At 50.1% G+C, this 15015-nt stretch overlaps 3 protein-coding genes across 6 annotated transcripts; 2 read left to right on the top strand and 1 right to left on the bottom strand.

Moving 5' to 3' along the window:
• Positions 1–141: 141 nt before the first annotated feature.
• chmp2a (charged multivesicular body protein 2A) lies at positions 142–2108 on the bottom strand. 2 transcript variants are annotated; one of them, XM_058068520.1, is made up of 6 exons: positions 1967–2108; positions 1405–1572; positions 1147–1326; positions 955–1085; positions 831–892; positions 142–757 (listed from the first exon to the last, which is right to left on the bottom strand). In XM_058068520.1, exons 2-6 carry the CDS (start codon positions 1570–1572, stop codon positions 636–638), a joined length of 663 nt encoding a protein of 220 aa, XP_057924503.1. In that variant the 5' UTR covers positions 1967–2108; the 3' UTR covers positions 142–635. The 2 variants fall into 2 exon arrangements, with proteins under 2 accessions (XP_057924503.1, XP_057924501.1); XM_058068518.1 differs by lacking the exon at positions 1967–2108 and adding an exon at positions 1699–1857.
• Positions 2109–2263: 155 nt separating this feature from the next.
• Positions 2264–3625, top strand: mrm1 (mitochondrial rRNA methyltransferase 1 homolog (S. cerevisiae)). The gene is made up of 2 exons (XM_058068514.1): positions 2264–2384; positions 2523–3625. Exon 2 carries the CDS (start codon positions 2533–2535, stop codon positions 3544–3546), a length of 1014 nt encoding a protein of 337 aa, XP_057924497.1. The 5' UTR covers positions 2264–2384; positions 2523–2532; the 3' UTR covers positions 3547–3625.
• A 189-nt stretch (positions 3626–3814) lies between these two features.
• Positions 3815–14965, top strand: fbrs (fibrosin). Of its 3 annotated transcripts, none has more exons than XM_058068502.1 (18): positions 3815–5593; positions 6170–6337; positions 6423–6449; positions 7082–7111; positions 7179–7227; positions 8365–8698; positions 8795–9024; positions 9107–9414; positions 9525–9569; positions 9656–9757; positions 10137–10220; positions 10368–10406; positions 10688–10759; positions 11171–11324; positions 11410–11490; positions 11599–11682; positions 11801–12020; positions 12143–14965. In XM_058068502.1, exons 1-18 carry the CDS (start codon positions 5288–5290, stop codon positions 13719–13721), a joined length of 3912 nt encoding a protein of 1303 aa, XP_057924485.1. In that variant the 5' UTR covers positions 3815–5287; the 3' UTR covers positions 13722–14965. The 3 variants fall into 3 exon arrangements, with proteins under 3 accessions (XP_057924485.1, XP_057924484.1, XP_057924486.1); XM_058068501.1 differs by having other exon boundaries at positions 8789–9024; XM_058068503.1 differs by lacking the exon at positions 10368–10406 and having other exon boundaries at positions 8789–9024.
• Positions 14966–15015: the final 50 nt, after the last annotated feature.

Genomic DNA, 15015 nt, shown 5'->3' with positions numbered 1-15015 from the left:
AGTTCGGGTGACCCAACGCTTTTGCCTATCCGTACAGATGATGCATAGTCCAAGACATTTGGGAGTAGTAGAATTTGAGTGTTCCAGTTTCGAAATTATGGTCACGCCACTTGTATGGGTGAGGTAGGGGGGGGGGTTCAATCTGGAAAAAAAAAGTTTTATTCCACCAAAATCATGAAAAGCATTCCAGACATTTTTTTTGTGGTGAAAATCAGCAGTTGAAGTAGTGACAGCGCAGCCGCACGACAGCTGTCACTCATCCAGCAAACCATCCTCACGACGACGTACACACACACAACAACAACAACACCAAACCAGTCGGACGTGTGAAGCGAGCGCGTGACATCTTTGTGACTCAATCGTGTATAAAAACGTAACCTTCACATGGGTCGTTAGTGTTAATTGAAAATGCCTCTGGTTAGTAGCGACACACGCCGTGTTGTTTGGCATTGTCTTAAAGGGGACAGGACGTCATCGGCCCTGTCAAAGATAATTGTTGATAACGCACGCATGGATGAAACACCTCAGACAGAAACCCAAACCCCATCATGGCCGCTTTGCCCGCTCAGCCAGTGCTCCTTCAGAAGAATATATAGACAGAACTCTGGAGTGTTTTTGTGTCGCGTAGAGCGTGTTCAGTCTTTGCGGAGGTTATTAAGCCGCTCCTCCAGGTCCGCGTCTGCGTCGGCGAGAGCGGCTTGAGGCTCGGCCTTCTTCGCCCCGGCTACAGAAAGACTCCCACCGGTGGATGGCAGATCTGGAACAAACACAGTGGGCTCTCGGAGGCGTGCATCCAGACCAAGCAGACAAAATGAATGCCATTTTCTTACTTGAAAGTTCATCGCTGAGCGTGAGACCCAGCTCATCCAGGACTTGGGACACAATGGCGTCGCTGTGAGGAGCACAAGACATTTAGGAGAAGGTTGAAAGTTTGATGTACGGCTGCCGACTCACCTCTCCTCCTCGTCGTCTTCATCTCCCATGGCGTCATCGATGGCGTCGTTCATCATCTCCTCCTTCATGTCCATGATCTCGCTCTGACGCTCAAACTCCATCATGATCTTCTGAATCTGGGGCAGTTTCAGCTGAGGAGGAACACACATGAATCATCTAGTCTCACGTGTTTTCAAATGAGGCGAGGCAGACCTGTCGGTTCATGGTGGCCATGGCTTTGGTGACGCCCTTCATCGCTTGGGCCATGCTGTTGTTGGACTTCAGGGTCTGAATCTTCAGACTGACAGCCTGAATGTTGGCTTTCATCATGATGAACTTCTTCACGTAGCGTCTGGTGCGCACCAAGTCCTTGGCCATGATCTTGACAGCGTCCTGGAGACATTTTGAAAACCATGCATCAAGTCTGTCTTTTGGAGAAAAATATTCCGTCTCCTCAGACAAATGACATACCATCTGGCCTTGCTTGGCCATTTTTTTTATGTCGGCGATGATCTTCTTCTCTTGCTGCTCCAGCTTCACCCTTTCTCTGTCCAACTCCCTCATGGCCCGATTGAGCGCTCTCTGGTTCTGCTTCAGCATCTCCTCTGGAGTCTTTCTCCTCCCAAACAGGAATTCCATCTGTTTGAAAGTACGTGCATCATTAACAGTTTCAACACTGTGTGATCAAGTTTCATGTTCAATGCTCACGACTACACACAAAGAACTTAAACGAACGCTGTTCTATGGCTAAAAAAGACGACTTGCCATTTTGGGCTCCTTGTCGGTAAACATCAACGCCCAACTGGGTTGTAAATGTAACATTAACGTTACGTGCTCGTCAAATATCAAATAATCGCATACGTAATCATCTGAAAACTTGGGACCAGTTAGATTTCAACGTAACGTGTTGACTGCTAAATAACTTATTAATGGCTCCTGACGTCTTTTTTTAAATTTAGCCGTCTTCACCTCGTCGACATCTCATCTCTGTTAGCCGTCACAAAGTCAACTTCAAAGCCCCCCCCCAGCTCACCTTTTTTCAAGGTTGTCGAATCAGCACGACAATTCAGACGACAAACAAATGTTTTATGGTTGCTAAAGGACTAGTTTTGTTTTCTTTCAGTCACTTCCGTGTTGCGACGGTTTCACTTCCGGGAAGTGATTTCATCGCCGACGTCACAAGTGACGATACGGATGTCAAGCAGTGGAAACAGAAAAGTCATACAGGAAGTCGTACATAAGGAACATTTACATTTCAAAATAAAAACACTTTAAACAATGTTGAACTTGTGCTTCTGAACGTGGAGACCGGGTTTGGCATTTATTTTGAAGTGCACTGCGTCAGAGATCCTGTCTTTACTCCCCATGGCGCGGCTAGCATGGCTGGTGTTCAAACAGTACTCTTTTAGTTTTATAGGACAATGAAGGTCCACAAGTTGAAAGTTGGAGAGGTATGCTATTAAGTACTTGACGTAAAATGTTAAATGTTTATAGCGTGGTGTAATTTGACTTATGAAATTTTCTTGGAAGCAGTTACTTTGGGTAGACTGAATCAGAATGAGTTTATTAAGGAATACCTATCGGCACAGGTTGCTTTTTATGAGGAGTTGGGGACTGTGTAAGTTTCAACCATTGGACTCCCAGTGCGTCTTCTACAATGTTAACAGCAACAACAGCCGGCTGGAAAGTAGCTCCAGCCAGCATCACAGGTCTCAAGGAGGAATGCGACACAATGAGAGACACCGGTATAGACTATCATCTGAACTTCAGAAGCTTTCTCTGGAGGACTCTTCGTCTGAGAGGGGGAAACCTGCAAGGCAGATGTCACCACCGGACTCAGCAGACGACCTTGACATTGTCTTCGGCATCGCTCCTTGCCTCCTGGCCCTCACTCAGGGTCGCAGGAAGGCCCTCAAACTTTTTGTGAAAGATGGCCAGACCTCTCAGCGGGCCTCCGTTGTGAAGATATGCGAGGAGGCTCATCGGCGAGGTGTTCCGGTCCAGCGGGTCAGTAAGCGGGAACTGACCAAGATGTCTTCTGGTGGAGTTCACCAAGGAGTTTGTCTGCAAGCCACTCCACTGAGCTTCCTGACCGCAGACTCAACCCCCAGCTTAAAGTCCAAACCGCTCTGGCTCGTCCTGGACGGGATTCAAGACCCCATGAACCTCGGAGCGATCTTGCGCTCCGCTTACTTCCTTGGCGTGGACCGAGTGGTCAGCAGTCTTCGCCACAGCTGCCCTTTGACCCCGGTGGTCAGCAAAGCCAGCGCAGGCGTCATGGAGGTGATGGGTGTGTACGGCTATGAAGACTTGGAGGACATGGTCACGGAAAAGGTTGCACAGGGCTGGAGGGTGGTGGGCACGGTGGCAGCAGGGGCTCCGGCGACGCACGTTCCCGTCACACCGTGTTCGCATTTCCTGATGAGCAAACCCACGCTGCTGCTGATTGGAGGAGAAGGGGAAGGACTGTCCCAGAAGATGCTCTTTCTGTGCCAGACGCTGGTGAGCATTCCGGCGGGAAGAGAGCTGCTGCCTGGCGTGGAGTCGCTGAACGTGTCCGTGGCCACCGGCATCCTGCTGCACTCGCTGCTGACCGCCACGAGGACGCCGTGACACTCGAGTTCCACTCCTTTATAAAAACATATTTTAAAAATGAATAAATGTTGAGATTTTCTGACACAGTCTGACTTCCTTTACGGTTGACAGAGAGGAATATTCTGCCAATATTCTTGTTTTACTGTTACTATAACTTGGGATGGAAATAATCAATGTAATCTTGTATTTGTTTCCAAGCAAAGCGACATTGTGCGGGTGTCCAGCCGTTCATCATGGCGTGTAGTGGATGTTTTCGCCCACACGGTGGCAGTGTGGATAAACTGGGGCTGCAGCAGGCTCCGGGTGGACGGGGGAAGAAGACAAGCGCACACAATGCAATGCACGGCTGACAAGGGTTGTGTCTCCCTGATTTCCATCATAAATTACCAATTGAGTTGAAACTAGTGAAAAGGAAGCTGCGGGGGACATATCGTCTTCCTCGGTGTATAGTTTTTTTGCACAGTGGATTTGGTGGGGGAAGGGAAGCACAAGCAAGGACCGCCGGCGAGGGGCTGAACTTGTGGCTAAACATTGGATCTAAACAGTGAAGGCTGCACGGAGGAGCTGCCCAGCCCGACGGGGGTTGGCCGACTCCCTCGTTTATGGAAATCGACACCGAGGCTTTCATCAGCGGGCCTCGGATTCCGTTCCAAGCGATGGAGGTGGAACTAAACCGTTTGTGTGCGTGAAGGACTAATATAGTGCGATTAAACGTGCGATTGTCAGTAGAAGCTCCAAATCCTTTCAGTTTGCTTTGGGGGAAAAAGGGATAAACCCCCTGCTAGCTAACAGCTGGATGGGCTAATGCTAGCTAGCGGTAGTGCTAACATTACGTCTTTCTTTTGATGGACACAAACTCAGCCATCATTCTCGGCCGTCAACACGTCGACATTAAAAATAAAAACCTCGACCGGGGAATATACTTTTGCCGCCCTGTTACCTGGCCGAGTATTAGTCGCGCGTCGCTGTAGCGAAGATACATGTTTATCCTTCGGTTGCTGTCTGATTATATTGTGATGTATTGAGTTAGCCCGTCCGAGCTATCCGAATGAGCGAATGCTAATTAGCGTCAGTCAACACTAACCCGTCGCTATCCAGTTGTCACATTAAACGCAACAACTGCTTTTTGCTCGGTAGATGTAATTAAATGTAAAAGCGTTGACTGCGTTCACAAAGCAACGCAGTCATGTCACCGCCGTGTGTTTGCGTTGTTTGGGCTATCGGCCTTCCTAACTAGCTAACCGTGTCATTTTGCTAGCAGGCAAATAAATTGTCAGCGTGAGCAGAAATTATTGACGGGAATGTTAACAATGGCCTGATTTCCAATACAAAACCAGTGTAGGGATGATTTATTATTGACGTCAACGCGAGCTGGGCTGTCGTTTTTGTTTGCATGCTCATAACTTATTCGGTTGTTTGTGAATATTCCTGCTAGCAAGCTCGTGTTAGCTGTTTAGGAGACGCTGGTGGTCGTGGACGTGCTTTAATTCCCTCATGGGTCGAGGATTGTGTGTTGACACTTTTTGAAATGACACTCAAATTCCGCCGCAAGAAAGGCCTCGATGCCAGTAGACTGTTAAAGGACGGCAAATAATAGCAGCCACTGGTTCAATTAACGCCATTTTAACTGGGGGCTGAGCGCGAGGGCCCGGCTGGTGGTGTCGTCTCTTTGCGGTTCGGTGCCTTCCACCGGACCGGGACTTGAACTAAAGTGCCTTTTGGTCTCACTGGAGTGACAAAAAAGGCTAGCCGTGTGGACATGGAGGGCCCGAGCCGAAGCACCGGATTCAGGCAGAGCCGCCGATCCCGATCCCAGCGCGACAGGGATCGGCGGCGGAGGAGGATGAACCTGGCGGAGGAGAGGGCCACGTCCCTGTCGTCGGGCTCCGATCGGGAGGCTTGCGGGACCAACAGTGTCCGGGGTCCCGGGGGTGGGAAAGAGGGCCGACCGGGTTTCGGCCGACACAGGCCCCCCCGCCGGAGGAAGAGGGAGTCCGTGTCCTGTGAGGAAGACATCATCGATGGCTTCGCTATCGCCAGCTTCGTCAGCCTGGAGGCTTTGGAGGTGAATGTGTGCATGTTGACACCTGCTGTCATGGGGACTGACGCTGACAAACGCCGTTCCTTGCAGTGCCCTTCCAAAAACAAACCCCCATCCATTCATCCAGCCATCCCGCCATCCATCGGTCCGTGGATGGCCTCAATTATTCATGTTCTCATTCTGGAAGGTGTTGAGAATCCGCAAAACGGCTTTTGCTTTTTAAATGATCCACACCAGTTCCTGTGTGTTTGCCTCTAGGTTCAATTCCTCGCTTGATTTTCCAGAAAGACTACAAGAGACTATGTCCTTTAGATGTAATCAAAGAAGAATTTCAATCAAATATGTCATTTAAGGGTCCCAATCAACCTTGATGCTAATCAAGGCCAGCCAGAATGTTTCCGTGGCAACCCCAGCATACAGCCCGAAGCACTTGGTCAACTGCTCAGTGTGATTGTAGCAAAGATACACTTGTGGGCGATGACCCGCCGGTCGACAATCAGCCGCTCTCTTGCAACGGACAAGGTCCGTCACAGATCACGTGTTTATTTATTTTTTACACATTGGTGCTTTTTCTCTTCTCCCAACGCCTGTTTGCGCCAGATGGACTGCTCCTTGAAGCCCAACCAGCGCACGGACATGCTGGGTCGGAGGAACAAGGGCAAGAGAGGGCCGGAGGAGAACGGCGGAGGGCCTCTGTCCGAGCCGGAGGAAGGCGCGCCGCACAGCTACTGCTGGAACAAGAGCAGAAGCAAGAGGAGGAGGATGGAGGTGAGTGGCACGTTCGTTCCAGGTCTTCTCCTTTTCAAAAGTTTCATTTGGAATCACAGCAGCTAAGAATGTTTTTCTGCTGCAGGGCCACCCTTTGGAGACCGGCTACATTGTAAGTATAGATTTGTATTTATCAAAAAGTGTTTGCCCCTTCATGAGTTCTTATTTTTTGCACCTTTGTCACACTGAATTGTTTGATGTCAATATTAGTCAATGGCAACACATCTACCAAATGCAGTTTTTAAATGAAATCTTTTATTATCAAGGGAGAAAAAAAAATCTGATTTGGTCTTGTATTAAAAAAAAATACTGATTACTCCCACACATGTTCTTGATGAAGAACTCACTTGAAGTAGACCAAAAGATCCTCAAAAATGAGACATCATGCCGAGACCTAAAGAAATCCGGAACAAATAAGAAAGTCATTTAGCTTCATCAATCTGGGAAAGCTTATAAAGCCGTTTCTAAAGCTTTGGGACTCCAGCCAACCACAGTGAGAGCCTCTGACGTGGCTGAATGACAACAATTCTGCAAAAATTCCTCCACAGCGCCATAAGAGACTCATTGCAAGTTTTTTCATTGCGGTTGTTGTGGTCGCAGCAACTATAAAGAGTTTCATTAAAAAACTGCATTTTGTATTCAGTTGTTGTTGTCATTGACTAATGCAAAAAAAAACACATTTAAGTCCACTGTATGTAGAAACAGTCTGTGCTACATAGTGATTTGTTTCTTCCTTAATTTTAGTGTGACACGGAGAGCGACGCCGGAGACAAGGTATGCTCTGAACTCCTGTTTTTTTTTTCTCTTTAACATAAATAACCACCTCATGGGTCTTTTCCAGGCTTCGGACCATGACATGGATCCCGTGTTCACAGTCAGCACCAGAAAAGGTGAGTATGTCATGAAAGTGCTGCACCCACAGTGATGAAACACTTAACCTCATGTGCGATGGATGCTAAATTTAGATCTGAAGGTGACATTCCAGTCCCTCCCGGATTTATTTTTCTTTTTTTAGTGTGTGTGTGATTGCTTTGACCTAAAATGGCAGATTCTGCGGCAACTTTATTCTCAGAGCATTCCGTTTTCACAACTTAGTTTTCCAGAAATTGCAATTTTGTTTCATTTAGTATCTCATAATATTATATTATTATTTTATTATTAAATATTCTTCAACTATTTCAACTCAGTGGTACTAAGGTGATGTTATTTGTCATCATAATATTACGAGTTAATTTCTCGTTGGAAAACATTTTTATTTTGACTTTATTCTCATACAATTACAGCCTTTTTTATTTCTGCTATTTTTTGTTTATTCCACTATTTTCAACTCACAAATTTTCTTCTGGTGGTTATGACTTTATTCATGTAATATTATGAGTTCACTGTCATAACGTTAACTTTTTCCACAAACATAATTTTATAACAATGTAAAATTTTTTGTCATGTTTGTGCAGTGTGTTTTCACAGCAATGAAGACTAAATATTGCAAGAATAAAGTCATAATATTAAGAGAAAAAATTAGCCTGAAGTTGAAAAATTAAAGGGAAAAAAAGTCATAAAGTGGGTGGGGATGGGGGCAACCACTGCAGAAAAGTGTAATTGTTAAAAAAAAAAAAGTTACACAAAAATGTAAAAGTTTGGTATGTGGTTTGGACACGCCCACCTCAACCTCAAATAGCACAGGATGTCAACAAAGCTGGGAATATATGCTTACTTTGCCTGTTAAATGAGCGACGATAAGAGATTATCCACGGTGAATAAGGAAGTGAGGACGTGGGTGGGCCAGCCAGGGACACCTTTGATTGGTTAATAGTTGAAGGGCGTTTCTGAGCGTTGTTCGGGGTCACATTTGATTGGTTATAAGATGGCAACATTGCGAAATCCTGCAGGGTGTGACGTTTGTCAGGTAAGAGAGGGATCATTTTGCAAGGATTAGCTTCAGCAGGAATCTGGCACACTTCCATCATCATCATCTTCATCAAATAAAAGCCGGCGCTCTGAGTCATGCCATGCTTGTTGTCTTTTAGTTGTCGAGCCCCCACCCTCAACCGTCAACAAAAACTGCTCGACCGTGCCGGCGCGGAACGGCGTCCCGCGCCTGATGGTGACGCCCAGGGTGTCCGGCCTGGAGCGGAGTCAGGAGAAAAGCCTGGAGCTGCATTTCCCCGAGCCTGTTTCATCTTCTACCTCTTCCGCCTCCTTCCCCTGCCGGCCTTCCCACTCGCCGGTCACGGCGGCTGGCCCGGTCCCGAGACCGGGCCCCATGAATGGGAACGGCGGCCGACACAACGGCAGCCCACCGCTGTCGAAGCCCAAGCCCTTCCTCACCTTGGCGGGACCCTCGCACTCCCTTTACAGCAGGTCAGCGAGGGCCTCAGTTTTTGTTGGATCGGTTCTAATCTGCGCCTCGCTCGTTGGAGAAACGCATACTGACGTTGTGTTTTTCCTCAGGAGCAGCACTCCGGCCAAACCGCCATCTTCAGTTTCATCTGTTGCCGCGTCTTCAGCTTCCATGCGGCCCCCAACCCCCTCCACCAGTGTGTCTATGTCCTACATCCGGGGCGCGGGGTCTTCCGGGCCCCTCCGACCCCCATCTCGCGCCAACTCTGGAGCCTTGTTCACTTCCTCACCTGGCCTGCCTCCCCCTCCCCCGCTGCTGCAAGGCCCCTCCCACTCCACCGCAGCAGGTACATCATCGAGTGCCACCACACGTCTCATCGCTCATTTTTTTTAATTGTCATTTTAACAATGCAACATGTTCCGGCACAGACCAGGAAATGCTACGTCAGAATTTGAACTCCCACTTCCTGAACGCACAAGAGCGCGAGGGCAGACGCAGCGCACAGGGTGCCGAGAGCAGCAGCGCCGCTGCCGCCACCGCCGCGGGGCGCTCCACACCCGGCGGGCCGGCGGCGTCCAGTTCCACGCCTGGGTCGACCGGTCGGAACTCCCAGAACCAGCCCAGCATCCAGCCGCTGGCCTTCCAGTTCCATCAGCACAACCACCAGCACCAACATACGCACACGCACCAACACTTCACGCCCTTCCTGCACCCAACCGCCTCTGCGCCGCCCCTGGTAAGGAGCACCCGTGTACGTATGCCAAATTCCAGCCTGTCTGGAATGCGGACTGAGTTCCAGATATGACATCTTCTAACCCTCTTGCTGCTTTTTGTGTGGCGTTGCAGTTTGATAAGTACCCGGGCAAAATGGAGGGGCTGTACCGGCACCCTGTAAGTAATGCACACACGTGTGTGTGTGTGTGTTTGTGGTAGTGCTGCTTCACCCAACTCGAGCTCACGTCTGTGTGCCATTACAGTTCTTCCCACCGTACCCACCGCCGCCCTCAGTGCCCAATATCCAGCCTGTGATTCCTCCCACCGGGCCTTTCAGCTCCCTGCAAGGAGCATTCCAGCCAAAGGTGAGAAGAACTGGTCTGTGACCAGCATCACGAGCATGTCAGAACATTTTGGTCCGTTCAAGAGGCAAAGGAGCCAATTGAAACACGGCATAACAAAACAGGGTGTATTGCTTCATGTGGATGCACTTGTGCCAATATTTACCTTCTTAAATTCTTAAGGGAATTCTTAAAGCTACAGTGTGATGACGTCATTGGGTGCTAATGCACCACTCAAGTTAAGGCATGCTAGCACACGGCCCAAAACAAACTGGTGGATGGCGGCTCCGTGTTCATTTAGTGCTTTTAATTTGCTGTTCATCATTCCTTGGCGTTATAAAATATAATATAAATTAGATTTTTATAATTGTGTGTGTGTGTGTGTGTGTGTGTGTGTGTGCAGCCTCTCGTCCCTCAGGGAACCGGTCCGGAGTTAAGCACTCGCCTTGGGGTTGTTCCTCACCACCTGCAGCCCAAAGACCCCCGGGTAAGGAACGGACTCTGCATTATTGCCGGACCTGACAGTGCAATACACAACGTGGACTGTCAGGTTGTGTGCGCCATCACGCCGCAGACACTTCCTCATTCCGACATGTGGATTAAAAGTGGTTTCCCCACTTCTGCTCTCTCGTAGCTAACTGATCCATTTGGGACATCGTTGAAAATCAGTAATGTAAGCACAAACAGATGTTTTGATTGCTTTTTGGCTCCGCTTATTTTTTACTTTTCCTGACTGCTTCATTCACTCTGCTCTAACCTCACATGTCGCTTCGCTAATGCTCTCTTCACTGGCCTTGCACACCAGTTAGCTAGCTCATATCTTCCTCTGTCCCCCACTCTCAATGTTGAAAAGAACTTTACGTGTGTGGAGTCATGACCGCCGTGAGAGGCAGGCCGTCGGGGCACACATGTCTTGACAATGACCGCAACCAAAACTTTATTTGTGTGCCGCAGAAACCTGGAAAGTGGTGCGCTATGCATGTTTACGTGGCCTGGATGATTCTGAGCCATCAGAAGAAAGTAAAGGTACGTCTGTCTACAATAGGGTTGGGCGATACGGACCTTTGCGTGCATCTTGATCACGATAGGGCAATATGATTGGATTCAGCTGTGTCTTGGATAAAAAAAAACGACAAACCTTAACCCATATAATAAAAAAAAAACATGTCTGGAGACAGGACGACTTCAAAGTCCAGTCGCTGGTTACGTTCTGTCCCTCTCCTCTTCCACGTCTCCTACATCTGCTGTTGGAAAACACATCATCAGAAATCTCATTTCCACCAGTTTACGTCATTTTCTTATCAATGGAAGGATTTATACCGCTACATAAAAGTTATCGCCCAACCCTAGTCTGTAATATCCTGACGGAACACTAGAGTAGAACAAGACCATTAGTCTCCATACGGCGTTTCTAATCCTAATATTGCCGTTTCTCAGCTGATGCAGGCCGACCCTCACAAGTTGGACTTCCGCAGCGACCTGCTGGCTCGTCTTCCAGGAGCTGGTGGACTTGGCCCAATGGGGCCCATCGGGGGGCCCCTGCCTCCGAGCCACGACCTGACCAGACCTCCCAGTCTCTTCTCAGCGACAGGTTTCATCACACGCATTCCCAGTCAGATGTATACTGCTGAAGCTTGATGGACACGGTGTGAGCGATTCTTTCACTTCCACCGCAGGTGCAGTCAATCCGCCCTCGGCACCTTTCATCGCTCCATCAGCGCCGCACTCGTCTTTCCTGGCTCCAGCTGCACATTTGGGTAAGAGCAGCGCCTTTTTTTCCCCACTCTGACACGGTGGATTTGACTGATTTTTGTCAAGATGCATGAGTTTGCATTGCATTATGTACATGTGCATGCACGTTGTAGATCCATATGGTCGATCCCCACCCTTTACCCCACTGGGAGCCCTCGGTTCTGGTGCCTTTGGAGGACTAGGAAGCCCGACACTTGGTCAGTCTCCTCACATCTGGAAACGTGTTTATTTTGGATTTGCAATTTGTGCTGGTCCGTTTGAGTTAAATCTCGGAATGCATGATTATATAAATGGTATCAAAACTCTGGTTTGCAGCGGGCTCCGTGTTTGGTCCTAAAGACTCCCCCGCCAGCATGGTCGGGAACTTGTCCAACGCCCCCAACCATCACGACCCATGGAACCGCCTCCACGGAGGACCGTCTGGCTTCCCCGCGGGCCCCAGCTGGGCCAAAGGAGGCGACAAGCGAGACGAGAGGGATCGAGGGAAGGATGGCGAGAGGAGGGATGTACCCCACATCAAAGACGAAAAGGACAGGTACGAGGTTACTGGTATTGATTAATACCAGTAACTATTAATAGGTATTAATAGTTAAGGTATTAATGGAATTGACGACTCTGAGCTGTGACGATAACGTGGCTTCCAATGTTGTTCCACAGAGACAACATGCTGTACGGCCGTCAACCTGTGAGGATGTCTCCTGTGGCTCCTTCCTTTAAGCCCCGCAGCAGCACCCCCGTGTCCCACATCAACGGCCACAGCAGCGCCGCAGGGGGCGGCGGCGGCGGGCCTGTTGAGGACATGACTCGCAGCTTAAACCGAGACAGAGAGCGTGACAGAGACGGGGACAAGAGGCCGCTGCCAACAGTGACGTCACGCGGGCCTCCTCTTGGCCCTTCCTCATTGGCGGCAGACAGAGACAGACCCCGGTCTTCCTCGTCCTCTGTGCTCAACACCCCCCCGCCCACCAGTCGCTCAGCTCAGTCGCCCCTGGACCTTTACCCCCGCCCACTCGGCCCGGCAGCACACGGCCTCCACAGTGAACACTCCCAAAGAGACGGCGCCCTCCCCGCATCCACGGCCGGCTCCGCCTCCGTCACCTCTTTGCCTCAGGCTAAAAAGTCCACAACGCCCGTCTCCAAGCCCCCCCTGCTGCTGCCGCCTGTTAAGGTTAAGGAGGAGCGCAAAGAGGAGCCTGAGCACATCCCCATCTCCCTCCCTCCCCCGCTGCCCAACAACGCCTTCGACCGGCCCAACAGCCATCCACACCACCCCAGTTCCGGAACGCCTTCGTCCTCTCTTTCCCTGACTCCCACTCCTGGTGTTCCCCTCCCTCCCCCCACTCCCAACCCACCCACCCACCTTTCCCTGCTGGATCGCTCCAGGGCCATCGAAGCGTATCTCGGCAGCACGGCGGGTACCGGTTTGGTCATGGGCCCAGGTGGGGAGCGCTTCCACCACGGTCCCCCGCAGGGACCGTCACAGGGTCCACACAGCTTCACTTGGGATCCTTGGAGGGAACTTGCAGCCCAGCAGCATCATCATCATCATCATCAACAGCAGCAGCAGCAGCATCGAAGGGAGGCATTGGCGCTTCGGTCCGACCCCCACCTGGCCCTGCGTTCCGACCCCCACCTGGCCCGGCTCCTTCAGCACCAGCGCCTACTGGAGGCGGAGAGGGCTGCGGCTGTAGCTGCTGCGTCTGCCCCTCACCATCCCTCCACGTCTACGGCCTCCAATCCCGTGGTCCGCCAGGAGCTCGCCCTGATGGCCCACCACTTTGATCGGCCTCACCAGCTGGGAGCACCGGGAGGGGGGCTGATGGACGAGGAGCAGCGTGCGCAGATCTTAAGGGAAGACTTTGAGCGGGCGCGCTTCTTTGGGATGCACCCTCACCTCCCCCCTGGCGCTCACCTGTCCAGTCCCTCTCATGCTGCTACCGCTGCTCACCTGGAGCAGCTGCACCCAAGCCTTCTGTCCCACCCCCTGCCCCCTGGGGCCTCCCAGCATCACATGGGCCTCTACTCGCGTCTGGGCCCACTCAATGCACACCACGTGCCCAACGGCATTCTGGCAAAAACACCCGCAGGTTTGGTGGGCGCACTGTCGATGGGGGCGCCGCCGCCACTCATTCCGTCCGTCACCAACCGGTCGTCAACGCCGCCGCGCGGCTCCAGACTGGGGGTTCCTGGTGAACTGTCACTGTTCAGCGCCCACAAAGACGGGGAGTCCAGATAGTACAGGGACAACAGTGAAGGGGATGAAGGGAAACTTCAGGATCACTGTGCTGCTCGCTTCATGTCTTCACCGTGCACGTGCGCGCGCTCCCAAAAGTCCCAGTGGGCGTCGCCTTGATGGGCTGCAACTGGTGGGAGAAAATGCAAGACTGACCAATGTGTTATCAGTGCAATTTAGACAACGTTGTTTGTGTGCATCTGACTTTTTATTCTTTTTCTGCGAGCAGTCGCTCACTGCTGACAGAAGAGGTGCAATTTTGTTATCAAGGATGCAGACTTTTAAGCAGGCCTTTTCCGGGATGCGGATTGTCAATGACTTCCACAGGTATGCATGCCTGAAAAACATGTCGACTTCATTCTCATCGCGCTTACGTCACAAAGCTGTACTGGTCACAATCCAACATAGCGTTGGGCGGGAAGGTTCCGTAGACTGCGAAGGTGAAGTGGTTAATGCCTCGTGTTTGTGCGTGTGTGTCCGTCATTGTGAAAAGACTGATGAGACCAATCCATGAGTCACTTAGCATTGTACCTCAGTTTCTTGCTTTACCCAAAAATAACAAACCCTGAAAGCCTCAGCATCACGGAACATGAGATTCACCCCCCCTCTCTTTGTTTTGGGGCTTGTTTTCTTCCCTGAGGATGGATGGATGGCAAAATGAACTGTGCAACGCTGCGTGCGTGTGAGAGTGAATACAGCGTTTTAGAGCTTCCTGTTTCCCCACCTTCCTCTGGACTATATGAGCAGGACCAGATTATAGTAGTCTAGACTAAATGCCTTTGTAATTATTATTCGTAACATTATCTTCTATAATAATAATGATGATAATAAATATATTCACTGTTACGTTGTCATTGTTTCAGGTATGCACCAGTACTCCCCCCCCCCCCCCCCCAGGTAGAAATACTGCACATCATGCAAAAGGTTCCTGTGGACTCGTCATGGATCTCTATGCCTTTTATTAAGCTTTGACTGTGCACCCTCGGTTTATGTGTTACAGCCATTTTGGGGCGACGTTTTAGAGCCTTCTACGTGGATATTGAAAGCTGCGTTGCTGACAATAAGTTATATACTGTATGTGGATTTGTGGGACATGCTAAAGGACTGAAGAAGCCTACACAGACATCAACATTGGACACGCTGAGTGGGGAAAGACTGGGTCGATTATTTTAATATGACCATTTTATACCTTTCCAGCCCCTCCCTTAGAGACAACAAAGATGAATTATTAAATGAACTGTTGTTTACTCTCTTGTTTGGGTCTTTTGTTCTGCTTTGGCGCACTAGCGCCACAAGT

The sequence above is a fragment of the Doryrhamphus excisus genome, chromosome 3 (genome assembly GCF_030265055.1).
Source record: "Doryrhamphus excisus isolate RoL2022-K1 chromosome 3, RoL_Dexc_1.0, whole genome shotgun sequence".
Lineage (NCBI taxonomy): Eukaryota > Metazoa > Chordata > Actinopteri > Syngnathiformes > Syngnathidae > Doryrhamphus > Doryrhamphus excisus.
Note: the sequence above shows the minus strand (reverse complement) of the source record. Positions and strands in the feature narration are given on the sequence as shown.

What these genes read in the sequence shown, in the direction of transcription:
- fbrs (XM_058068501.1), top strand. Translation starts at nt 5,288, where the DNA reads ATGGAGGGCCCGAGCCGAAGCACCGGATTCAGGCAGAGCCGCCGATCC. An exon ending in AGGGGCTGTACCGGCACCCT is followed by an intron (nt 9,570 to 9,655) that starts GTAAGTAATGCA and finishes GTGCCATTACAG; the next exon opens with TTCTTCCCACCGTACCCACC. An exon ending in CATCGTTGAAAATCAGTAAT is followed by an intron (nt 10,407 to 10,687) that starts GTAAGCACAAAC and finishes TGTGTGCCGCAG; the next exon opens with AAACCTGGAAAGTGGTGCGC.
- mrm1 (XM_058068514.1), top strand. Translation starts at nt 2,533, where the DNA reads ATGAGGAGTTGGGGACTGTGTAAGTTTCAACCATTGGACTCCCAGTGC.
- chmp2a (XM_058068518.1), bottom strand. Translation starts at nt 1,755, where the DNA reads ATGTTACATTTACAACCCAGTTGGGCGTTGATGTTTACCGACAAGGAG. An exon ending in TGGCCAAGCAAGGCCAGATG is followed by an intron (nt 1,327 to 1,404) that starts GTATGTCATTTG and finishes AAATGTCTCCAG; the next exon opens with GACGCTGTCAAGATCATGGC. An exon ending in TGGCCACCATGAACCGACAG is followed by an intron (nt 1,086 to 1,146) that starts GTCTGCCTCGCC and finishes GTTCCTCCTCAG; the next exon opens with CTGAAACTGCCCCAGATTCA.